The sequence below is a fragment of the Callorhinchus milii genome, unplaced genomic scaffold (assembly GCF_018977255.1).
Source record: "Callorhinchus milii isolate IMCB2004 unplaced genomic scaffold, IMCB_Cmil_1.0 Scaffold6, whole genome shotgun sequence".
NCBI lineage: Eukaryota > Metazoa > Chordata > Chondrichthyes > Chimaeriformes > Callorhinchidae > Callorhinchus > Callorhinchus milii.
Genome location: NW_024704747.1, coordinates 25,195,552 through 25,215,530, shown reverse-complemented (window position 1 = coordinate 25,215,530; position 19,979 = coordinate 25,195,552). Strand labels below are relative to the sequence as shown.

General features: G+C 40.7%; 1 protein-coding gene across 1 annotated transcript in view; it reads right to left on the bottom strand.

The window, feature by feature from the left end:
* The window catches only part of ttn.1 (titin, tandem duplicate 1), a 227,881-nt gene that overhangs the window by 68,896 nt on the left and 139,006 nt on the right, over nt 1–19,979 (bottom strand). Inside the window, 44 exon segments of the mRNA XM_042336317.1 lie at nt 85–214; nt 456–488; nt 1,252–1,400; nt 1,490–1,798; nt 2,109–2,538; nt 2,918–3,108; nt 3,235–3,543; nt 3,663–3,962; nt 4,056–4,349; nt 4,467–4,751; nt 4,841–5,137; nt 5,246–5,545; nt 5,754–6,056; nt 6,187–6,564; nt 6,745–7,047; nt 7,326–7,625; nt 7,741–8,019; nt 8,161–8,466; nt 8,573–8,769; nt 8,958–9,063; nt 9,174–9,473; nt 9,556–9,855; nt 10,183–10,298; nt 10,436–10,622; nt 10,743–11,039; nt 11,145–11,432; nt 12,056–12,177; nt 12,268–12,445; nt 12,974–13,121; nt 13,712–13,863; nt 13,967–14,251; nt 14,369–14,483; nt 14,800–14,987; nt 15,090–15,392; nt 15,499–15,798; nt 16,305–16,592; nt 17,172–17,438; nt 17,531–17,655; nt 17,753–18,161; nt 18,275–18,553; nt 18,653–18,919; nt 19,038–19,307; nt 19,420–19,588; nt 19,811–19,908. Of these exon segments, the coding sequence (XP_042192251.1) occupies nt 85–214; nt 456–488; nt 1,252–1,400; nt 1,490–1,798; nt 2,109–2,538; nt 2,918–3,108; nt 3,235–3,543; nt 3,663–3,962; nt 4,056–4,349; nt 4,467–4,751; nt 4,841–5,137; nt 5,246–5,545; nt 5,754–6,056; nt 6,187–6,564; nt 6,745–7,047; nt 7,326–7,625; nt 7,741–8,019; nt 8,161–8,466; nt 8,573–8,769; nt 8,958–9,063; nt 9,174–9,473; nt 9,556–9,855; nt 10,183–10,298; nt 10,436–10,622; nt 10,743–11,039; nt 11,145–11,432; nt 12,056–12,177; nt 12,268–12,445; nt 12,974–13,121; nt 13,712–13,863; nt 13,967–14,251; nt 14,369–14,483; nt 14,800–14,987; nt 15,090–15,392; nt 15,499–15,798; nt 16,305–16,592; nt 17,172–17,438; nt 17,531–17,655; nt 17,753–18,161; nt 18,275–18,553; nt 18,653–18,919; nt 19,038–19,307; nt 19,420–19,588; nt 19,811–19,908 (10,650 nt within the window).

Here is a 19,979-nt window from a genome sequence, read left to right as displayed (position 1 = left end):
GAGAAACTCATTCCATGAACAAATCAAACTATTATAAACTATTACCTGTTTGGCGCATAATTGAAATAAAGATCAGGAACGTACCAAGAATATTTACTCTGATGTTTAATGTCTTTTGTCCGGCCTTATTCTTCGCGGTGATGCTGTAGCGGCCAGAGTGGCTGCTGTTACACTCTGGAATTACCACAGTTGTAGTAGTTTTAGTACTTTCAAGCTGCGAGAGACAGAGAGAGAGAGAGAGAAAAAGAGAGGGACCCATGATACACACTTGTTAAACAAAAAGGTTTTTCAACATTACAATTGTGACAATGTAATATAGTGGTAAATAAGGCGTTTCACCCACAAAATATACCATCAATTTACTTTACACAATTTTTGAGCCGGCTTGAAGACTTGATAAGGCACTATATCAACTGCAAGAATTATTATTATTATCATAAAAACAGTATTATTACCTCTGCATCAGCTGGTAAGTTGTGGATGTCATCCTAGACAAAAATAGAAGAAATGATTATTCACTGAAAGTTTCCAACCAATGTAAAAGCCATTCAAAACAACACTGATCAAGTGCAGGGTTATGTCTTGTGAGCATTTGAAGTAAAAGAATTGGTGTAGGACTAACACTGAATTGAGTCTAGAAAATGGCAGTTCTTGTTCAACCAGAACAAGTGCGTTTCGCCCACAAAATATACAGTCAATTCACTTTACAGTATATTCCGTGAAGCCCTTTGAGACGTCTCGAAGACGTGATAAGGCGTTATATCAAATGCAAGGATTATTATTATTTATTATCAGTCTAAATACAGATCAAGTAAAATTCCCAGCAGTTTGATACACTGCAACACAAATATTAATAATCCTTGCATTTGATATAGCGCTTTTCACGTCTTCTAGACGTCCCAAAGCACTTCACAGAATATACTGTAAAGTGAATTGACTGTATATTTGTGGGCGAACGCAGCAGCCAATTGCGCACAGCAGTGTCCCACAAACAGTCGTAGATTGAAAATGACCAATTTATTATTGTTTTATTTTTTTGGAGGGATTATTATTAGGCTCTGTGTGGAGTAAGGAAACTTGCCCAAGGTTTCGCCCTCTGCCTGGAATTGAACTCAGGTCTCTCGCTTGCAAAGCGAATGCTCTAACCACTGAGCTACAGGACTCCATGTAAATGTACATTCACATAGCGTCGTTCACATCGGGAGGACGTCCTTCATAAATACAGTTGAAAATATTTGAAATATTTGATACCTTCAAGACGGTCTTAGCTGGTCCTTCAAACTCCCAATTAAGCTTTGGAAAAGGACGACCGGTAACAATTACTGGGATTTTCACCGTTGTACCGGCACGGCAAAGGAGCAAGTCTTGTGCATTAATTGCTAATGAAACAGTTGGTTCCTCTGTAGGTCAGGAAGAAAAGATGCCGGTTAAAAACTAGAAGAGTTAAATGCCAGCAATGCTAAACTCTGCTAAATATAAAGGTACTTGCCAAGAAGGTCCTTGACAACTATTTCTGTTGTTGTTGAACTTGGCTCGGATTCGCCTGCAGCATTAACTGCTTTAACTCTGAACCTGTACTTCTTGTGCGTCTGTAAATTGGGCACCTCATATTCACAATTGGTGAGAAGTTTATCCGGCTCAGACACGTTTTTCCAGTCAGACGAGCCTTCCTCTTGCATCTCAACAATGTAGCCTTTGATCGGGCTGCCACCATCTTTGTCTGGACGCTTCCAGCGAAGGGCTACTGTACTGTTAGTTTTGTCAGTCACCTCTAAAGCCGATGGAGTACTGGGAGGATCTTGGGAAAAGAAAAGTAAAAAAAAAAGCATATAAGTATAGTCTCACCCATTTTATCTAATGGTTCTACAGTTTAATTATTTGCTTACAAGCAATATTTTAAATTAAATGCAATACCTGATAACTCTTCGATACAATATTTTCACTGTGTTTCACATTTTCTGTGCTATAATATTTTCAAACGGTATTGGTAACAGCTAGATTATTTTGTCAAAAGATTTATTTTTAATAGATATATTAATTCATGTCCAACTAACTAAAATGCAGTGATGTGTATGAAATGGATTGCTATTGATTTGATAAGCACTTACATATAGGATCAGCTGCCAATACAGGATCAGAAGGCTCACTAGGAGGTCCAATTCCAGCAGCATTTACAGCCATGACTCTGAATTGGTATTCAAGACCTTCTATCAAGCGGAGGACATTGAAGTCTAGGCCTTTTACAGAGGGTTTGGTGACAGGAGCTCTGTTAACCTGGGACCAATACACACCACCCAGCTCTCTCTTCTCCAGCCAGTAGCCTGTGATAGTAGCACCACCATTGTTCAGTGGAGGTTCCCAAGATACAAGCATCGTCAGTCTCGTGACATCGGACACCTTTGGCTTGGCGGGTGGTCCCGGGAGGCCAAATGGGTCTTTGATCGTCACCTTTTCAGAAACGCAATCATCGCTAATTCCATACTTGTTCTGTGCACGGATTCGGAATTGATAATCTCCGTCCGTTGTCAGTTTCCATACCTAAAAAGAAGAAGCCATTTGTTAAAACAGAAACAAAAAATAGATACTGTGCTATAACAGATAAGAACATAAGAATTTGCCCGGCAAAGAAGATCAAGGTCCATCTAGTTCGCCTTCCACCATCTTGGCAGTCACTTGATATGTTGTGTCCCAAACTATATACTGATATAATATCCTGAGATATTATTTTCTAGCAGAAATCTATCTGATTTGTTCTTGAACCAAATGACATTTTCTGCTTCCACTGTCTCCTTAGGGAGCCTGTTCCATAAGTTTACTACTCGCTCACTGAAGTAGTGTTTCTGCAGGTTTGTTCTGAATCAAACAGATGACAATTAAACAAACACAGAAACGCGGCAATATTAAAAAGAATCCTTACTCCGTATCTCCTTTCAATAATGAAATTTGTGATCTCCTCCCACTCAGACTTCTTCTTGGATGCATCGCGCTTGTCAATAATGTAGTTCGTTATTTCACTGCCGCCGTTGTCTTCGGGTGCATCCCAAGTCAAATAGCAGGATTCAGACTTGATGTCGGAAACTACGAGCTTTCTCACAGGTGAAGGTTTATCTAGAGTTATCAAAAAAAATTTGACAAAAATCAAACAGCAGTTAAGAGCAAAGTAGCTACTGTCTGGTAACATCAAATAAGTTCTGATTCTCTCAAATCTTTATTTCAATCGTTTTGTCTTCTTACCAAAAATGACAACGTTCACAGACTGGAAAGCAGTTCCGAGACGGTTTGAACCAGTGATAGTGTACAATTGTGTGTCCTTTCTAACCGATGCAGCGATATGAATCTTGGTCTTTGCATTAGTTCTTGATAAGATTTCGGTATGCATCTTTAGTTGGTCAGTCGATGCTCCTATCACAGTCTCTCCTTTTTTCCATTCAATCTTGGGTAGGGGAAGCCCTTCCACCTCAGCTGGGATGTCAATGGGTTCACCAGCTTTGACAGAAATAGTGTTTCTCTTGATTTTCACCAGCAGTTTTACAGTTGGAGGCACTGGCAGGAAAATAAAGGAACAAGAAAGAAATGTTAAGAGTGCACTTAAATATTCAGCTATGAAAATGTCATTATAGATTTGTGGGGTTAAGATGTAGATATCATTTCAATTACATTACCTTCATCGTCCTGGATTACTACATTAAGAGGCAGTGACGGTTCACTTTCCCCGATTTCATTGACAGCTTTGACACGGAACTCATACATGTGCAGTTCTGCTAGGTTTTCGACAAGGAGGTTTGTGGCTCTACATAGCTGTTTGTTAACTCTGTCAAATTCAGGTGTATCTTGCTTTTTCTTTTCAATAATGTATCCGATGATGGGGCTACCACCATCATTTCGAGGAGGCTTCCAATCGAGCGTGACTGTTGACTTTGTTCTCTCTGTGTACATAAACCTCTCGGGTGAAGTTGGTGGACCTGAAACGTAGTAGATTTGCATTTAAAAATAAGTATTGTCGCTCCAACAACAAATATTATTTAGGTTGAACTTTTATTTTCCTTGGAGCTTACCAAGCGGGTCGACGGCAAGTATAGGTCCAAGGTCAACAGGAGGACCACCACCAAACTTATTTTTAGCAATAATACGGAACATGTACTCCTGTCCTTCAAGAAGCCCAACAATGTCACACTTAGATCTGTCGGTCTCTATAGGCTGTCTCCAGGTGTGCATCTTGGCATCCTTTCTCTCTATACTGAAACCAGTGAGGTCACTACCACCATCATCCTCGGGATCAGACCAATTGAGCAAAATCATCTTTCTTGTAACGACGACAGGTTTCAGATCCAGAACAGGGCCGGGCACGTCTGAAAAAGAGAGCGAGAAAACCCCAAAACGCGGATCATTTCGACTGAATCAAAGTACGAATGCAAAACACAACCACTGATGGATTTAATTTTTCGGAGCGTTTTTGCCTGCCTTACCCATCACTTCTACTCTGGTCACTGCGGATTTCGAGCCACTGCTGTTTGTGCCGGTGACCATGTATCTCCCATGATCGCTTCTTCGCGCGTCTTGTATGACCAGCACGGTGCTGGTGCCAACTGTTTCAACAAGGATGCGCTCTTTGTCAAGTTCCCCTTCTTCCTTGCTCCACTTGATTTCCGGTGGGGGTCGGCCTGTGACAATGGCAGGCAGTCTAATGGTTTTCCCGGCCAGGTGCTGAACACCCGCTTTTACAGAGATGTCAAACTCAACCACTGGAGGCTCTGTAAAATAAAGCATGATTTTGTGAATCAATAGAAAACAGTTGGCAAACCATAAAACTTTTTGTGACTAACTGTTCGATTCTTAATACCTTTTGGATCCCTCACGGTTACAGTTTCGGTTTCACCAGGAGGGCCTTCTCCAGCATTGTTGACCGCCACAACACGAATTTTGTAATCGCCGCCTTCTCGAACCCCGCTGACTGATAGGGTGCGGTTCTTGACTAGCCTTTCTGTGCAGCGTGACCATTCCTTTGAACCCAGCATCTGCTTGTCAACATGATACCCGATGATATCGCCACCACCACTGTATATTGGAGGATCCCACTCGATTTCTATTGTCGTTTCACTTGTATCTAGGATTCTTGGTCTTGGTGGGCCAGGTGGTACTGAAAGCAGAAAAAAAACAACAGTGCTTACCAAATGAAATGAGACAGTTCTCGCATCATTTTTGCCCTTTTGAATGTCGAACAAGCTATTTTTAAGGCAATACTTACACACAGGGTCCTGAGCAATCTTGGGTTCTGAAGGTGGACTGAATTTTCCAGGACCTGCTGCATTTTCTGCGCAGACTCTGAATATGTACGTTAATCCTTCCATGAGGCCTTCAGCCTTGGTGGTGAGAGCATTCAGCAATTGTCTATTCACTCGGGTCCAATGGGTACTGCTAATTTCCTTCCTTTCTACCCAATAGCCTATGATAGGGCTTCCGTTGTCTTTTGGTTCTTTCCATTCAGCAACCATGCTATTGCTAGAAGTATCCACCACCTCAGGTTTCTCAGGTGCCTCAGGAGGTTCTAAAAGCAAAAATAAGCAAGCGTTGTGTCAACTATAATAGCAACAACAGGCCATAGCAAAAAGCCTCATAGCAAGAGGTTTCAAAGTTACGTGACACCGTTCTCAATCATATTATGCTTCTTCGATGAATTTGTAATAATACATTGTAAACTATTCAAAAGGTACTTCAAATGTAACAATTATTTTGAAAGAAAAATCAAAGTTTACCAAATGGATTTTTGGCAATGACTGGCTGTGAGAGACATGGTGGTCCTGGGCCGAATTTATTTTCTGCCGTCACACGGAAAATGTATTCCTTCCCTTCGATAAGTTTAGTGATGTGGAATTTGCGTTGCCTTAGAGTTGACGATATCGTAATCCAACCAGCTTCAGGTTTAGAGTAGTCTTTCTTCTCCAAGATATAATTGAGGATTTCACTACCGCCATCATCCACAGGAGCATCCCATGTACAACGGAGAGAATCGCTTCTGATTTCCTCAAAGGTGAAGTTGATAGGTGGGCCAGGGGTATCTGCAATATCAATAGAAATGCACAGGATTGTTATAGTACCAAAACTATACATCTACCATGCTTTTGACCCTTGCATTTTAACAACTGACAATAATTTTTTTCCTTGAGAAGTAATTATGAAACTGCTTACCTTGCACGTTTACGTAACAAGTGGCTCTGGCTATACCATGATCATTTTCTACTTTGATTGTAAATTTTCCATGATCCTGTCTAATAGAATCGCGGACCATTATATTGGACTCTCCTTGTCTGCTATTGTCAAGGCTTAAACGTTCGGGTAGACTGAGAAAGAACGGCTCTTCTTCTACAACTTCCTGCTTCTTCTTGACTGGCATTATTTTACGTTCCCTCTTTTTGATTTCTTCAGGCCGAATCACTTCCTCATCTTTAATCCATGTCACACTTGGATAAGGAGAGCCAGAAATAACGGCGTTGAGGCTAATCTGATCACCTCTTTTGACACTTAATCCAGACGCTAGGTTTCCGCTCAGGAAGACCTTGGGTCGTTCTGTGAAGGAAATTAAAGCATTGTTAGATCATTGCCATTAACATTACATTCATACCCTTCAATTTATCCAATCTTGAAATGAGTCTCCCTCCTTGACTGGGCATTTAAGAAAATAAAGCAATGAATTGTTGAATGGGCTGATGCATTTTACTAATTTCATTCTAATGAAGGGCGGCTCACCAACTGGATCCACAGCTTTGATTCCTAGAGTGAGTTTTGAAGGTTCGCTAACTCCAGCTACATTCTCAGCACGTACACGATACTGATATTCATTTCCTTCCTCGAGATTCTTTACAGTGTAAGACAGAACAGGCACCAGGTATTCGTTGCACCTCTCCCACTTGTCACTCCCCTTCGGGATCTTTTCAATAATATAGCCCATGATTTTGCAGCCTCCATCATAGAGCGGTGGCTTCCAAGTGAGTGTTACTGATTTTGATGTTGGATTGTGGTCTTCAACATCAACTGGTGGATCAGGCCGTTCTGAAATGCAATTAAAATAATAACTTAGTTCTATTTAATATAACAATAATAAGAATCCTTACATTTTATATAGTGTCTTTCACATCAGGAGGACGTCCCAAAGTGCTTCACAGGGAGGGTATGCTGTAAAGTGTAATGACTGCGTATTTTGTGAGCGAACACAGCAGGCAATGTACAATGATCATTATATAAATTTACAATGAGATGATAGATGACAATGATCATGATGCTAAGTGTGCAGGCGCCACTTAACTGATGAAAAGTTAAAAAAGACTTACGCTTTGGATCTTCAGCGATAACTGGATTGCGAAGCTCGGTGTATTCACCTCCGCCTATTTTGTTCACAGCCTTTACACGGAAGTAATATTCACCATTTGGGATGAGGTCTTTCAAGGACCAACTGAGTTTGTTCTCACCAGACATGACTGGCATATACGTTCTTCTACCAGACTCGCGACGTTCAAGCACATAGTGCAAAACGGGACTGCCGCCATCATTGTCTGGAGGATCCCAGGTTATCTTGCAAGAATCCTTAGTGACTTCACTTGCCTTAATATTTTTACACTGGCCAGGCAAACCTTAATTGAAAGAAATTGAAGTGTTAAGTAAATTACACATTCGGCGAGAGTTTGTCATGCCAAGATAATTTTTGAATTGAAAGAATTCTCCCGTGATTTAATTTCAGATTCTTACCGATGACTTTCACGTTGATAGTACCGATGGTGGAACCCAGCTTGTTTTCCAAAGTAAGTGTGTAGACACCAGCGTCAGCGTGAACACTGCGAGCAATCTCAAGGCAGGCACTGATATAATCACTCTTCAAAGTGATTCTGTCATCTGCTTTGAGTTCCCTTCCGTTTTTATGCCACGAAACAGTTGGTGCTGGAACAGCTCTGAAGGGTAAAGGCACGTTCAACCTTTCACCCTCCACGACAATGACATCCTGTGATTTGACTTCAATACTTGGGTTGCCTGTTAAAATAAAGAATTACCATTACATCTCGTAACGTGAGACAATTTTGCACCACTTCATTTTATCGATAGAAGAATTGGTATTTTAGTTTTAACATTTGAGAAGGGGAGTTTCTCTTAAAATAAAGAGGAGGTTCTTACAGTCAGGATCCTTTGCGAAAACATTTTCAGATATTTCTGATGGATCACTTGTCCCGATGGCATTGACAGCCCGAACTCTCAGGATGTATTCCTTATCAGGTTTGATGCCTTCGTCCGCTTTATATTTCAGGTCCTTCACTGGCCGAGAGTTAATCCTCATCCACTTTTCGGTTCCTGGCTCACAAATTTCAATATGGTAGCCAAGAATTGGGCTGCCACCATTTTTCTCTGGTGCCTTCCAGGCAATAGAAATATGGCCTCTGCTTGCGTCTGTCACATGTAGCTCAAGAGGAGGAGATGGAGGACCTAGACGCGCAAAGAGTTTGGTTTAAACATCGAATGCTTTTCTCTTAAAACTCTTGCATTTAGAAGCAAGTCATATTCTTACATTGTGAAAACATGTCCTACTCACTTGTTGGATCTTCAATTAAGAGCATGTCTGTAGGTTCACTTGGATGTCCACATCCTGCTTCATTTTCAGCGCGGACTTGAAATTGTACTTCAGTCCCCTCAATTACATCAGTGACTCTATAGTTACATTCTGGTCCTGCCGTCTTACCAGCTTTAACCCAGCGAGTTCCTAATTTCTCTTTCTTTTCAATGACGTACCTAGATAAACATGCGTTAACAGTCATCAGTCGGTATAATAATAATAATCATAATCCTTGCATTTGATATAGTGCTTTATCAAGTCATCGAAATGTCTCAGAGCGCTTGACAGGATATACTGTAGTTTAAAACACATCAGCTGTATCGGTAATAAAGTGCATTAAATTAACAAAGAAGACTATAATGACCTCTGAATTGGCCTTCCACCATCATTTTTAGGAGCCTCCCATTTCAATTCAACGTGTCTCTTGGTTACATCCAACACTGTAAGTGCGTAGGGTGGACCAGGAGTAGCTACGGAAGAAATCAAAATGCATATGTTAGATCGACAGAATTGGTTAAACTATGAGAGTCATTCGAAATAGCATTAAAGTCTAGATGGCAATACACGGCTTCAAACTTACTGAACGTGTCTTTAGCCAGTACCGAGTCTTCCAGTTCACAGTAATCGCTCTGTCCAGCTACATTTTCTGCAGCAACACGGAAGACATAGAGCGAACCCTCAGAAAGAGGTGTCACTGTATATTTAATGTCTTTCACTGTAGTGTCAACAGTCTGCCAACCCTTTCGTCTCACATCTCTCTTCTCCATAATATAATTTGTGACCGGAGAGCCACCATCTCTCTCTGGCGGAGTCCATTTAAGGTCTGCGGTATTCTTTGTGATATTAACGACTTCCAGCCAACGAGGAGGTGAGGGAGGATCTGTTTGTGCAGAAGCGACAACGTTAGCACATCCCAAACATTTCCAACTTGAATTATTTATCCATTACAAATGGCTACTTACTCAGTCTCTCCTTGCACAAGACGGGATCGCTGGGTTCACTGGGCTCGCTTTCACCAGCTTTGTTGACAGCTCTAATGCGGAATGAGTATTCTTGTTTGTCCATAAGACCTTTCAGGAAATATTCAGTCATGGGAACACCCTCAGCTACTCTGACCCAGTCTTCTGTTCCATTCTTCAACAACTCGATAATATAAGACTCAATCTTTGCTCCTCCATCGTGTTCTGGTTTGGTCCACATTAGGAATACTGTCGTCTTCATGACATCTTTGACACTAGGTTTTCCAGGAGGCCAAGGTGGATCTGTAAATAAATCATATTCATAATATTGATTTCTTACAGTAAAAACAACAACAACTTGTATTTATACCTTCACGCGGGGCAGGGTCCCAGAGCACTTGACAGTGGCGGAGTCTGACCTCGAGCTAGGGGCAGTGGGAGGTGACCGCAAGCACGATCAAAAAGGAAGGTCTTTAGCTGGGATTTGAAAGTTTGGAGGGAGGGGGCAAGGCGGAGGGATTGAGGGAGAGAGTTCCAGCGTATTGAGGCATGGTGGCTAAAGGCACAGAGGGGACGAGGAAAAATTTTAAATTCATATACAATGATATTTGACAATACAACCACACATACCAATGGGATTCTTTACTAGGATCGGTTCTGTTTCTTTGCTAGGACTGCCAGGGCCAGCGAGATTCTCTGCTAGAACACGGAACTTGTACTTCTTCTTTGTTGCAAGCCCTTTCACTCTGTTGGTTACAGAACACATATGCGTACATATTCATTTGTGCGCAGTGGAATACACAAATCTGGATTCAGAAATCTCATGAGATATTTCATATTTTTGTTAACATAAAAAAAATTATAATTGTTGAACAGTAAATACCTGAAGGTAGTATCTCTGATTGGTATTTTGTTACATCTCATCCATTTGTCAGTTTCTGGATCGAATTTTTCAATCCAGTATCCAGTGATTGGGCTACCACCATCTTCATCTGGTTCATTCCAAGACAAAGTCAATGAATCTTTGTTGATATCTGAAGGCTGGACATGTGTTGGAGCACCAGGTGGATCTAATGAATGAATAATTTTATAAGTATGAATATTTAAGCGGTATATTACCCAACAGTATTGGGTGGTATATTAACCATGCATAACATCACAATCACATTGTATTAAACTGTATTGCTTACCGAAAGAATATCTGGCTACAATTGGAGCGTGCTCAGATGGCTCTCCAATGCCATACATGTTCTCAGCACAAACTTTGAAAACATATTCTTTGAAGGGTGTAAGATTCATCGCCTTATATTTGGTGTCTTTGATGGTGGTTGAGAGTTTCTTCCATACTTCGCTAGCTCCTTCTTTGAAATGCACAATGTAATTTGTGACACGTGACCCACCATCGTCTCTCGGGGGATTCCAAGTCAAGACACAGTTTTCATTCGTAATCTCAGTGATGTCAAATGCCGCAGGAGGCCCAGGTTTATCTGTAAAATGAATGAATGATTTAAGTATTTGTTGGATTTGATGGCATTACTTTAAGTCTTGTAAGATTATTTAACGTTGCATATAGTATTCGAACATTTAGCTACCTAGAATATTGACTTCAACAACAGCTGTAGCCCGGCCACTGGTGTTTACGGCTTCAATAATGTAGGTGGCAGTGTCGCTCCTAGTGGTATCCATGATTGTCACGGTGGAATGACCAGGTTTTGTCTCGATGGTTATTCTGGTGTCGACCCTCAGTAAACGTTCAGCTTTTGTCCAAGTAACTCTGGGCTCAGGTTTGCCAATCACACAGGCTGGCAGCTCAACCTTTGTTCCGGCCTTCACAGTAATGCCAGCGAGCAACTTAACATCAAGTTGGATCTCTGGAGGCTCTGTTGTAAGTACAGATCACATGTTATTTAGTCTTTTGAATGAAGTGTTAAACAGAAGTCTTGTTTGCCTGTTCAGCTGGAGATTGAAGATGCTATGACAGTATTCTAAAAGAGAAGAGAGTTCTTAATGGTTCTTCCTGGCTATCAATTCTCCAGATTAATTGGTCAATCACTCTTCTTGAGGGAAAAATCTGTCTTTCTGTAGGTTATAATCGGAAGGAATTTCATGTATTGATGAAATAATGATAATAATAATAGAATATTGACTTCAACAACAGCTGTATATTATATATTATGTTATATTATATATTATATTTTATAATATAATATATTGTATGTTGAAATGTCTCAACTATGTGAAAACTGCTAAGAATTTTCAGTGGTATGTTTAAAGCTAGCCCTGAAAGTAGATATTATCATTTCAAATTTTTACCAAAATTTAGTCTGCAGGCATATGTAATAATTTTAGATCCAAATAACAGGCAGTATATTTTCCATCTATCTGTAATCTTCCCGCTGGCCATCTTCACCAATAAGTATCTACCTAATATCCACATGACTGGAATATACTAAGAAATTCTGGGCTTGATGTGTGTTGCAAACCTAAGGCATCGACCATGTACCTTTTGGATCCACAGCGTGTATATCATCTGTAGGTTTGCCTGGCCTGCTGGCACCTTGTCTGTTCAATGCTTTAACGCGGTATGAATACCACTGCCCTTCAGTCAGGCCAGTCACTTCAAACCTATTAAATAAAGCAGCCAATAATTAGAGCATTTACTTCCGACCACTGAAAAACACTTTGATCACTAGAAATCTAGCCGTGTTAACATACCTCAGGTCAAATACTGGCTCGCCACACATCTCCCACTTTTCAGAACCACGCTGGCACTTTTCTACCATATACCCTTTAATGCGTGAACCTCCATCATATTTGGGCGGTTCCCATGTGAGGAAGATTCCACTGGCAGATGGATCCCTCCACTTGAGATTTTCGGGTGGGTCTGGGACAGCTGAAAAGGTACAGAATGACAACTTGTCGTTCATGTTTTAAGATCAGGAGCTTCACTAGAACCATTAAAATCTTCACTTAATCGGTTTTCCTTTTATATGAGTCTATCACTTCTGGAAACAGTTTATTTAAGTAAAATTATTTTTGAAGCGACAAGGCGTTCCTGACATACAGTGAGGCCTAACGCTGTAATAAAATATACAAATTCATACATTTGCTAGTTTTGCAGGTACAGTTGGAATATGAAGTACAAAATATTTTTCATCCGAAAGAAATGAAAATAATTTGGTCACGCAATCTGCGACTCTTTGTGGGACGCTGCTGTGCGCAATTGGCTGCCGCGTTTCACCCACAAAATATACAGTCAATTCGCTTTACAATATATTCTGTGAAGCGCTTTGAGACGTCTCGAGGACGTAATGAAGGCGCTATATCAAATGCAAAGATTATTATTTTCAGCTCACATTGACCTGAAAACATGTTGAGTTGCTATAAATTTCAGGGTAGATTAACAAAGCTAAATGCTTACTTGCTGGTGCAGATACATTAACGGGTTCATCAATATATCCGGGCTCTCCTGGTCCACACTTGTTGCAGGCTGAAATTTTAAACAGGTAATCTCTTCCCTGATACAGGTCAGGAACTGTATACTCCAGGTCAACCACACCCTCGATAACCTGGAGAGCCACAAAACAAGCAAGACGTGTCAATTTTGACAGGAAAAAAAAGCAACCTACACATCATCGAATCTTCTACAAGTGCAATAACACAGCAAAGGTATAAAGCATAACAAATAAAAGTATAGCGTTTTCTAAAAATGGAACACATTTTTTTTACACTGTAATATGTAGGAGATAGTTCACTACAGCCTGCTCACTCCCTGTCTTCTATCCATAAAGCCTGTTTTTTGCCCAGAACATTCAAAGAATACACTGTGGTAAACTCCACCCACCTATTCTATCCTCTGCGGAAACATAACAATCTCCATGGTTGATGCCTTCAACCTTCTTTAAAAGTCTCATATATGGAACTTTAGCAAATGCATTCTAAAAAATCCACTGTAAAGCCCACCTGCCAATTTAGTTAGTTCTTTAAATAATTCTAGCAGATTTGTACTACTGGTTCTATATCTTTGTCGGCTATTCCTCATAGTGTCTGCGGTTCTTCAGATTAGAACTGAAAGGATTCCATTCAAGCATTTTCCCTACGGCAGATCTTTAGATCTATAATTCTCCAGCTCCGTTTTGGATGAAGTGATTGGACTTACTTTGACCCAGGTTTTGCGATTAACTTCTCGTTTCTCAATGAGGTAGCCGGTCAATGGACTATCACCATCGTGTTCTGGTGGCTCCCAGGTTAGGTGAACTGAACTCCTACCGATTTCCACCACTTTGATATCCATGGGTGCGCTCGGACGGGCTGTGAAAGGAAGATTAAGATATGAAATCTTTTCACGGAATGGCTTGTGAAAAGACTTGACGATCCTGCTCTTCTTTTCTTCGCATGACATCCGCATACTTACCGATTACATTCACTTTGATGTCCCCTGAAATGGATAACACAGGATTTTCAAGCGTCAGACTGTAGACGCCCTTGTCAGGAAGTTCACTGGGACAAACGATCAGTTGTGTGTATCTCGCGGTTGTCTCCATTTTCACACGATCGCCACTTTCAAGAGGTTTGTCATCAACGGCCCAGGTTGCAGTTGGCGTTGGGTAGCCAGAAATAGGAACGCGGATCTTAAGTGGCTCTGGGACAATGACCTCGAGACCGTCTTTGAAATCTCTTAAATCAATGGAAGGAGCCACTAAAAAGAAAGCAAGAGTGTCAATGGCGCTCAAAGGTTCTGCTAACAAAAACAAAATATTCCGATTTTTCGCTGGCCTCAAAATCCTTTTTCAAATCTTATGAGAACATTCATTACCGTGAGGATCATCAGCTGTCAGTGGCCCGAGAGCATCAGCTGGATCTGACACACCCGCTGCATTTTCAGCCGAAACCCTGTAATAATACTTGACTCCTTGCTTCAGTCCAGGGACCTGCAGTATGGCAGAAAGGGAAAAAAACATGGTGAAAATAAATAATGTTTCCGTTCGTGGCAAGTTTCCCCCTCACACGCTTAGAAATAAGGAAGCAACAACTCGTGCGCAATTGTCTCTCGCGTTTTGCCCACAAAATACACAGTCGCTACACTTTACAATCTATTCTGTGAAGTGCTTTGAGACATCTTGAAGATGTGCTGAAGTCCTATATCAAAGGCAAGGATTATTATTATTATTATTATTATTATTTATATAGCACCCTTCATCCTGTGTGGCAAGAACAAGGAAACGGAAGAAAAGAGAAGTTACTAACTTTGAATGTTGTTTCGGGAACAAGTCTGAGAGTACAACGAATCCATTTATCCGTGTCTTCTTCTTGTCGTTCAATAATATAACCCAGTATTGGGCTTCCTCCATCTTTCAGGGGAGCCTCCCAGTTCAGCTGTACCGAATCTTTGGTCTGATCTGAGCATTTGAGATTGATGGGTGGGCTTGGTTTGACTGAAAGAGGAAGAGAATAATTAAGAAGTTGAATATCACTGTAATACAGACTTAAAAATGATTTGCGGCAGCAAATAGTTGTGTTTATGATCGGATACTAACATATTGGATCCATAATCTTGACAGGATGTGTAGCTGCACTTGGCTTTCCAATGCCAGCCTTGTTCTCTGCTCTGATACGGAATATGTATTCTCTGTTCTCCACAACATCATTCAACTGAGCCGAGAGCTCATCTGCACTGGTAACCATCGCTACGTCCCATTTAACTGACGTTCTGTCTCGTAACTCAATTATGTAGTTGGTGATTTCTGCTCCACCATCGTACTCGGGTGGTTCCCACGTAATGGTGGCACCGAATTTATTCACATCCTTTACGTCAACATTGATTGGTGCATCGGGTACATCTGTAAGAAGAAAATAAATCAAACGTGATTGATTACTCATACAAATAGAAATTAGATTGAATTGTTATTTTCAGGTAGTAAATGCGTGATTTTTTTGGATACTTACCAAACTTATTCTTAGCTAGAACAGGTACATCAGTTTCCACAGGTTCACCTGTACCTACTCTGTTCCTTGCGCTCACACGGAACAGGTACTCTAAGACTTTTTGGAGCCCGGTCACTGTGAACTCAGTGCTGTCAGCACGATCAGTAGCCAAGGTCCAAGTCTTCCGTTTTACATCACGTCTTTCTACGACGTATCCAAGGATCTTGCTGCCACCGTCACTGTCAGGCTCATCCCAGGCAAGACTCACTTCACCATCATAAGTTTCTACGATGTTCAAATTCTGGATTGGGCCAGGCACATCTGTAAATTTGTAGGAAAAAAGCTTTACGAAATGCACTTAAGAAAGTGTGTTACAAATAGGCTTTTGACATTGTAATAATCACAATAATCCTATTTGATATAGCGCCTTATCAAGTCTTCGAGTCGTCTAAAACCGCTTCACAGAATATACTGCAAAGTGAATTTGACTACAATTTGAGGGCCAAACGCAGGGGGCAATTGCACACAGCAGTGTCCCACAAACAGTCGTGGATTGAGGGATCACATTTTTAAAAACAATGTGAAAATAATTATTTCAAGTGTTTATCACCTCCCGGAAAAACAATCCGTCAATCGACTACCAACTGGGTTCCTACTTACTTCTGGGTAAACAGAGGTGTATGGAATAAGGAAATTGGCCAAACGTTTTGCCCCACTCGGGAATCGAACCCGGGTCCTCTCGTTTGCGAGGCGAGTGCCCTGACAAATTTGCTACAGGACTCCGTGTTTTGTAGATTATACAAGCGATTGCAGAGATGTAAACTTACCAATGACATTCAAATTGATGTATGCTTCTCCCTTTCCATGTTTGTTTGCAATGATAACCTTGTACCTTCCTTTGTCAGTTCTCTTTGGATCTGAAAGTCTATAACTTGTCATGTCTACGGTTGTGTCGATGTTCTGTTTGGGCAGGCTCACATACTCTGAGGTGGTACTATCTTCCTTGAACCATTTGGCTTCACCACGTGGATAGGCATCATAAGGAAGTGTCATTGTGAAGGGTTTTCCAGCATCAATCACAAGGTTCAGATCAGTTATCTTGATGGTAGGCACCGCTGCAATAAAGAGTGAACAAGTCAAGACATACGCTGAGATTTCCACTAGATATTTAACACAGCAGGAAACCTTCCCGACGTTGGAGATGTCATTTCAATAGGCTAGGACTATTTTATTAAAAGAGTTGAGTGACGGGCATTAAAAGAGATGGGTCAGGAGATTTTATTTGATTGAAAATTCTGAAGGGAATCTTTTGATATGTTTAAATGGTTCAAAAAAAAGGGCAAGAACGAAGGGATGTGCACTTAAGCAAAGAAGTGAACAGACTGCCCAGGGTGTTGATGGAAGTAGATTATGTCAGCAAATTATAGCAGGGAGAAATTATAATAGAGAGGCCATGATATTGTATCACAGTAATTTCTTAAAGGGGAAGCTTCACCTTGAAATTTCCAACAATCCAAATTGTGGAGCTAATTGGCATGTGTAAGATGAAGAATTATATACCCATATATTTTATTTAATTGCTTTATTTTACTTTTCGGTTTCCAGTCCTGTATATTGCTGTTTTCCTATCTTTATAAAAAGTTGCCATGAACAGAAACAATTGTTATTGATATCTAAAACTCAATGTAACGTACCTGCTAGTTCTAATTTTGCTCTGGCATCTTTATCCTTGGCAATGAACCTGTATTCGCCCTGATCACGCGGTTTGATGTTACAGATCTGCAATCTGTGCACCTTCCCTTCACTCATCATTTGATGTTTGTCACCCTGGACAATGATCATATTGTTTCGGAGCCATTTGACTTCCACCCTATCCTTGTTTAATTCAGCTTCGAAGATCACATCGGAATCTGGAGCTTCGAAGATATTTTGTGGAGGCCTGATGATCTCAACTGGGATTTCTGGATGGAGAAAAATAATTGTTAGTCCTTCACTACCCACCTTTCAAGACTTTTTGTGTTGTGTTGTTTTTTTTCTCTGAATAATGACTTGCCTTCAACGAACAGCCTCGCCCTGGAACGTCTATCTTCCACACCACAGGAGTATTCACATTCATCATCGGGTCTGCATTCCCTTACAGTAAGTGTGTGCAAACTACCGTCCTTCTCAAACTGGTACCTGTTAAAAACACAGTGGCATTAGTAATTGTTTGTGAATTAGTAGAATGCAGGTATGAATGATCATTTTTGGTTAATTTGTTTTTAAAAATACATACTTTTTGTTCTCCCTGAGCTCGCGGCCATTCCTGTACCATTTCACTGCAGCCTTTTCTTTCGACAGCTGACATGAAAACACAGCGTCTTCAAACTCAATTACAGTCTGATCCTGGAGATGCTCGGTGAAGTCTGTGGGCGCTTCTGTGATAATCAATTCACCAACAGATTTGTCCTGTCCTGCTGTTACAGTGTATTCACCTTCGTCTCCAAAGCTACACTCTTTGATTAGAATGGAGTGTTTTTTCTTATCGATTTTATATGAAACTCGTCGGTCAAATGTAATCTCCTGCCCACCCTTCATCCATGCTAGAGTGACATTTTCACGGTTCACTTTGCAAGAGAAGATGGCAGACTTCTTCTCCATTGTTTCACAATCATCAAGAGGCTCGATGATCTTCAGCTCCTCCTCTGTGGAGATGAACATTAATATTTAATATCTAAATTCTTTTACTTGCATTATGCAATGTTGGCAGAAAGCGATTAAATATGCAATATCTTTACATTCAAGAAAATCTATTTACCTTTTACTTCCAGTTCGGCTGAGCATGCTGCATGTTCTCCTCTATTATTTGTCAAGGCAATTGTGTACGTTCCTTGGTCCTTCATTTGGGAATCCTTAACTCTGAGAGTATAGACCAAATCTTTCTGGAGCAAGAAATATTTTGCACTATCGAAAATAACCTCGTCATTTTTCAACCATTTCGCTCTGGCACCTTCAACATTGACTTCACAGTTGAATACAGTTTCTTGTCCTTCTTTGGCAAGCTGGTCTTTGATGGGAGTTATTATCCTTAGTTTTTCTGAGAAGAAAACACCAGATTTAAAAATATAAAACATATTTTTTGATTAGAAACATTGGTTTTGATCTGTCTCAGAGTAATAAAATCTTCTGGACCTACCAATCACTGTCAGATCTGCTGTTGCTCGTGAGGAGGCAACCATTGCTGCATAGGTTCCTTCATCATCCAATATGGAGTCCTTAATAACAAGCACTCGCTTATTGCCCTCCGATATAATGTCGTACTTATCCCCAGTCCCAAGCTCTGTATCATTTCTGAACCATCTCACTTCGTAGGACTCCTTAGATACTGCGCAGACAAACTCTGCTTTGTCTCCTTCTAGCACCTCCTGGTTCTTTGGCCGAGAAGTAAATTCTGCTGCCAGTTCTGCAATAAATACAACAATGTCCCAGGGCGGGTTAAAACGGGCAAAGGTTAAGATAAAGGCGAGAAATACATATAATAATAATAATATCGGAGAAAGTTATAAACTGCAGGTCGTTACCGTTAACTGCCATCTTAGCTGAAGTGCGGATCCCTTTTGGGAGCCGGCAGTTATATTCACCAACGTCTTCTGGATTGACGTTGTGAATGACTAGAATGCGTTTCTTGCCATCTGTGAGTTGTTCGTATCTGCCAATGTCAGGCAGCTCCACGTCTCCCTTGTACCACGTGACCTCGGCATCCGGCTTGGAGACTTCACACACCAGCCTGACAGTGTCCGTTTCAGAAGCTTCGACATCTGCGAGCTTCTTGGTGAAGCCAGCTTCCTCTTCTGAAAATGTACAACGATGCACAAAAAAGGTCAACAAAAATAATAATAATAATACCAGAAGAATTACGCTTTGAAAGTTAAAATGATGCAAAACTAAAGTCTGATCGTTTACCTAACACCGTAAGCATTCCAGATGTTTTAGAGGTCCTTGCATCACATTCATATTCAGCTTCATCATCAAAGCTACACTTGTGGATGGTCAACAATCTCTCGACACCCTTCGCTGTGATATCATACTTTTTGCCTTTCCTTATTTCCATGCCATCTTTAAACCAGCGAACCTAAAGAAAGAAAATGATTTCTTAAAGTCGAATGCAATTTGCTCAGCAGAAATTCAAACGGCATTAAGTTAGACAGGAAACGATAATAGGAATAATTCGAAAGTCCAATTCAACGCCTAACTTGTTCTTTTGCTTCATTTTAAATTCCTGTCTGATTGGCCATTTTGAAGTTAAATAACCGCGCGCACTCAAAATAATCCTCGAATGAATCAGTGCACAAACCTTTGCATCTTCCCGTGAAACTTCACACGCAAATTTAGCCACGTCCTTTTCTTTCACTTCAAGGTCGGTGAGAGGCTTTGTAAACTCGATATGTGGAGCTGTAAAGGAGAGGAAAAGACTCGTTAGCAAGTGCATAATATATCATATTGCCACGGAAGATCTGAACATT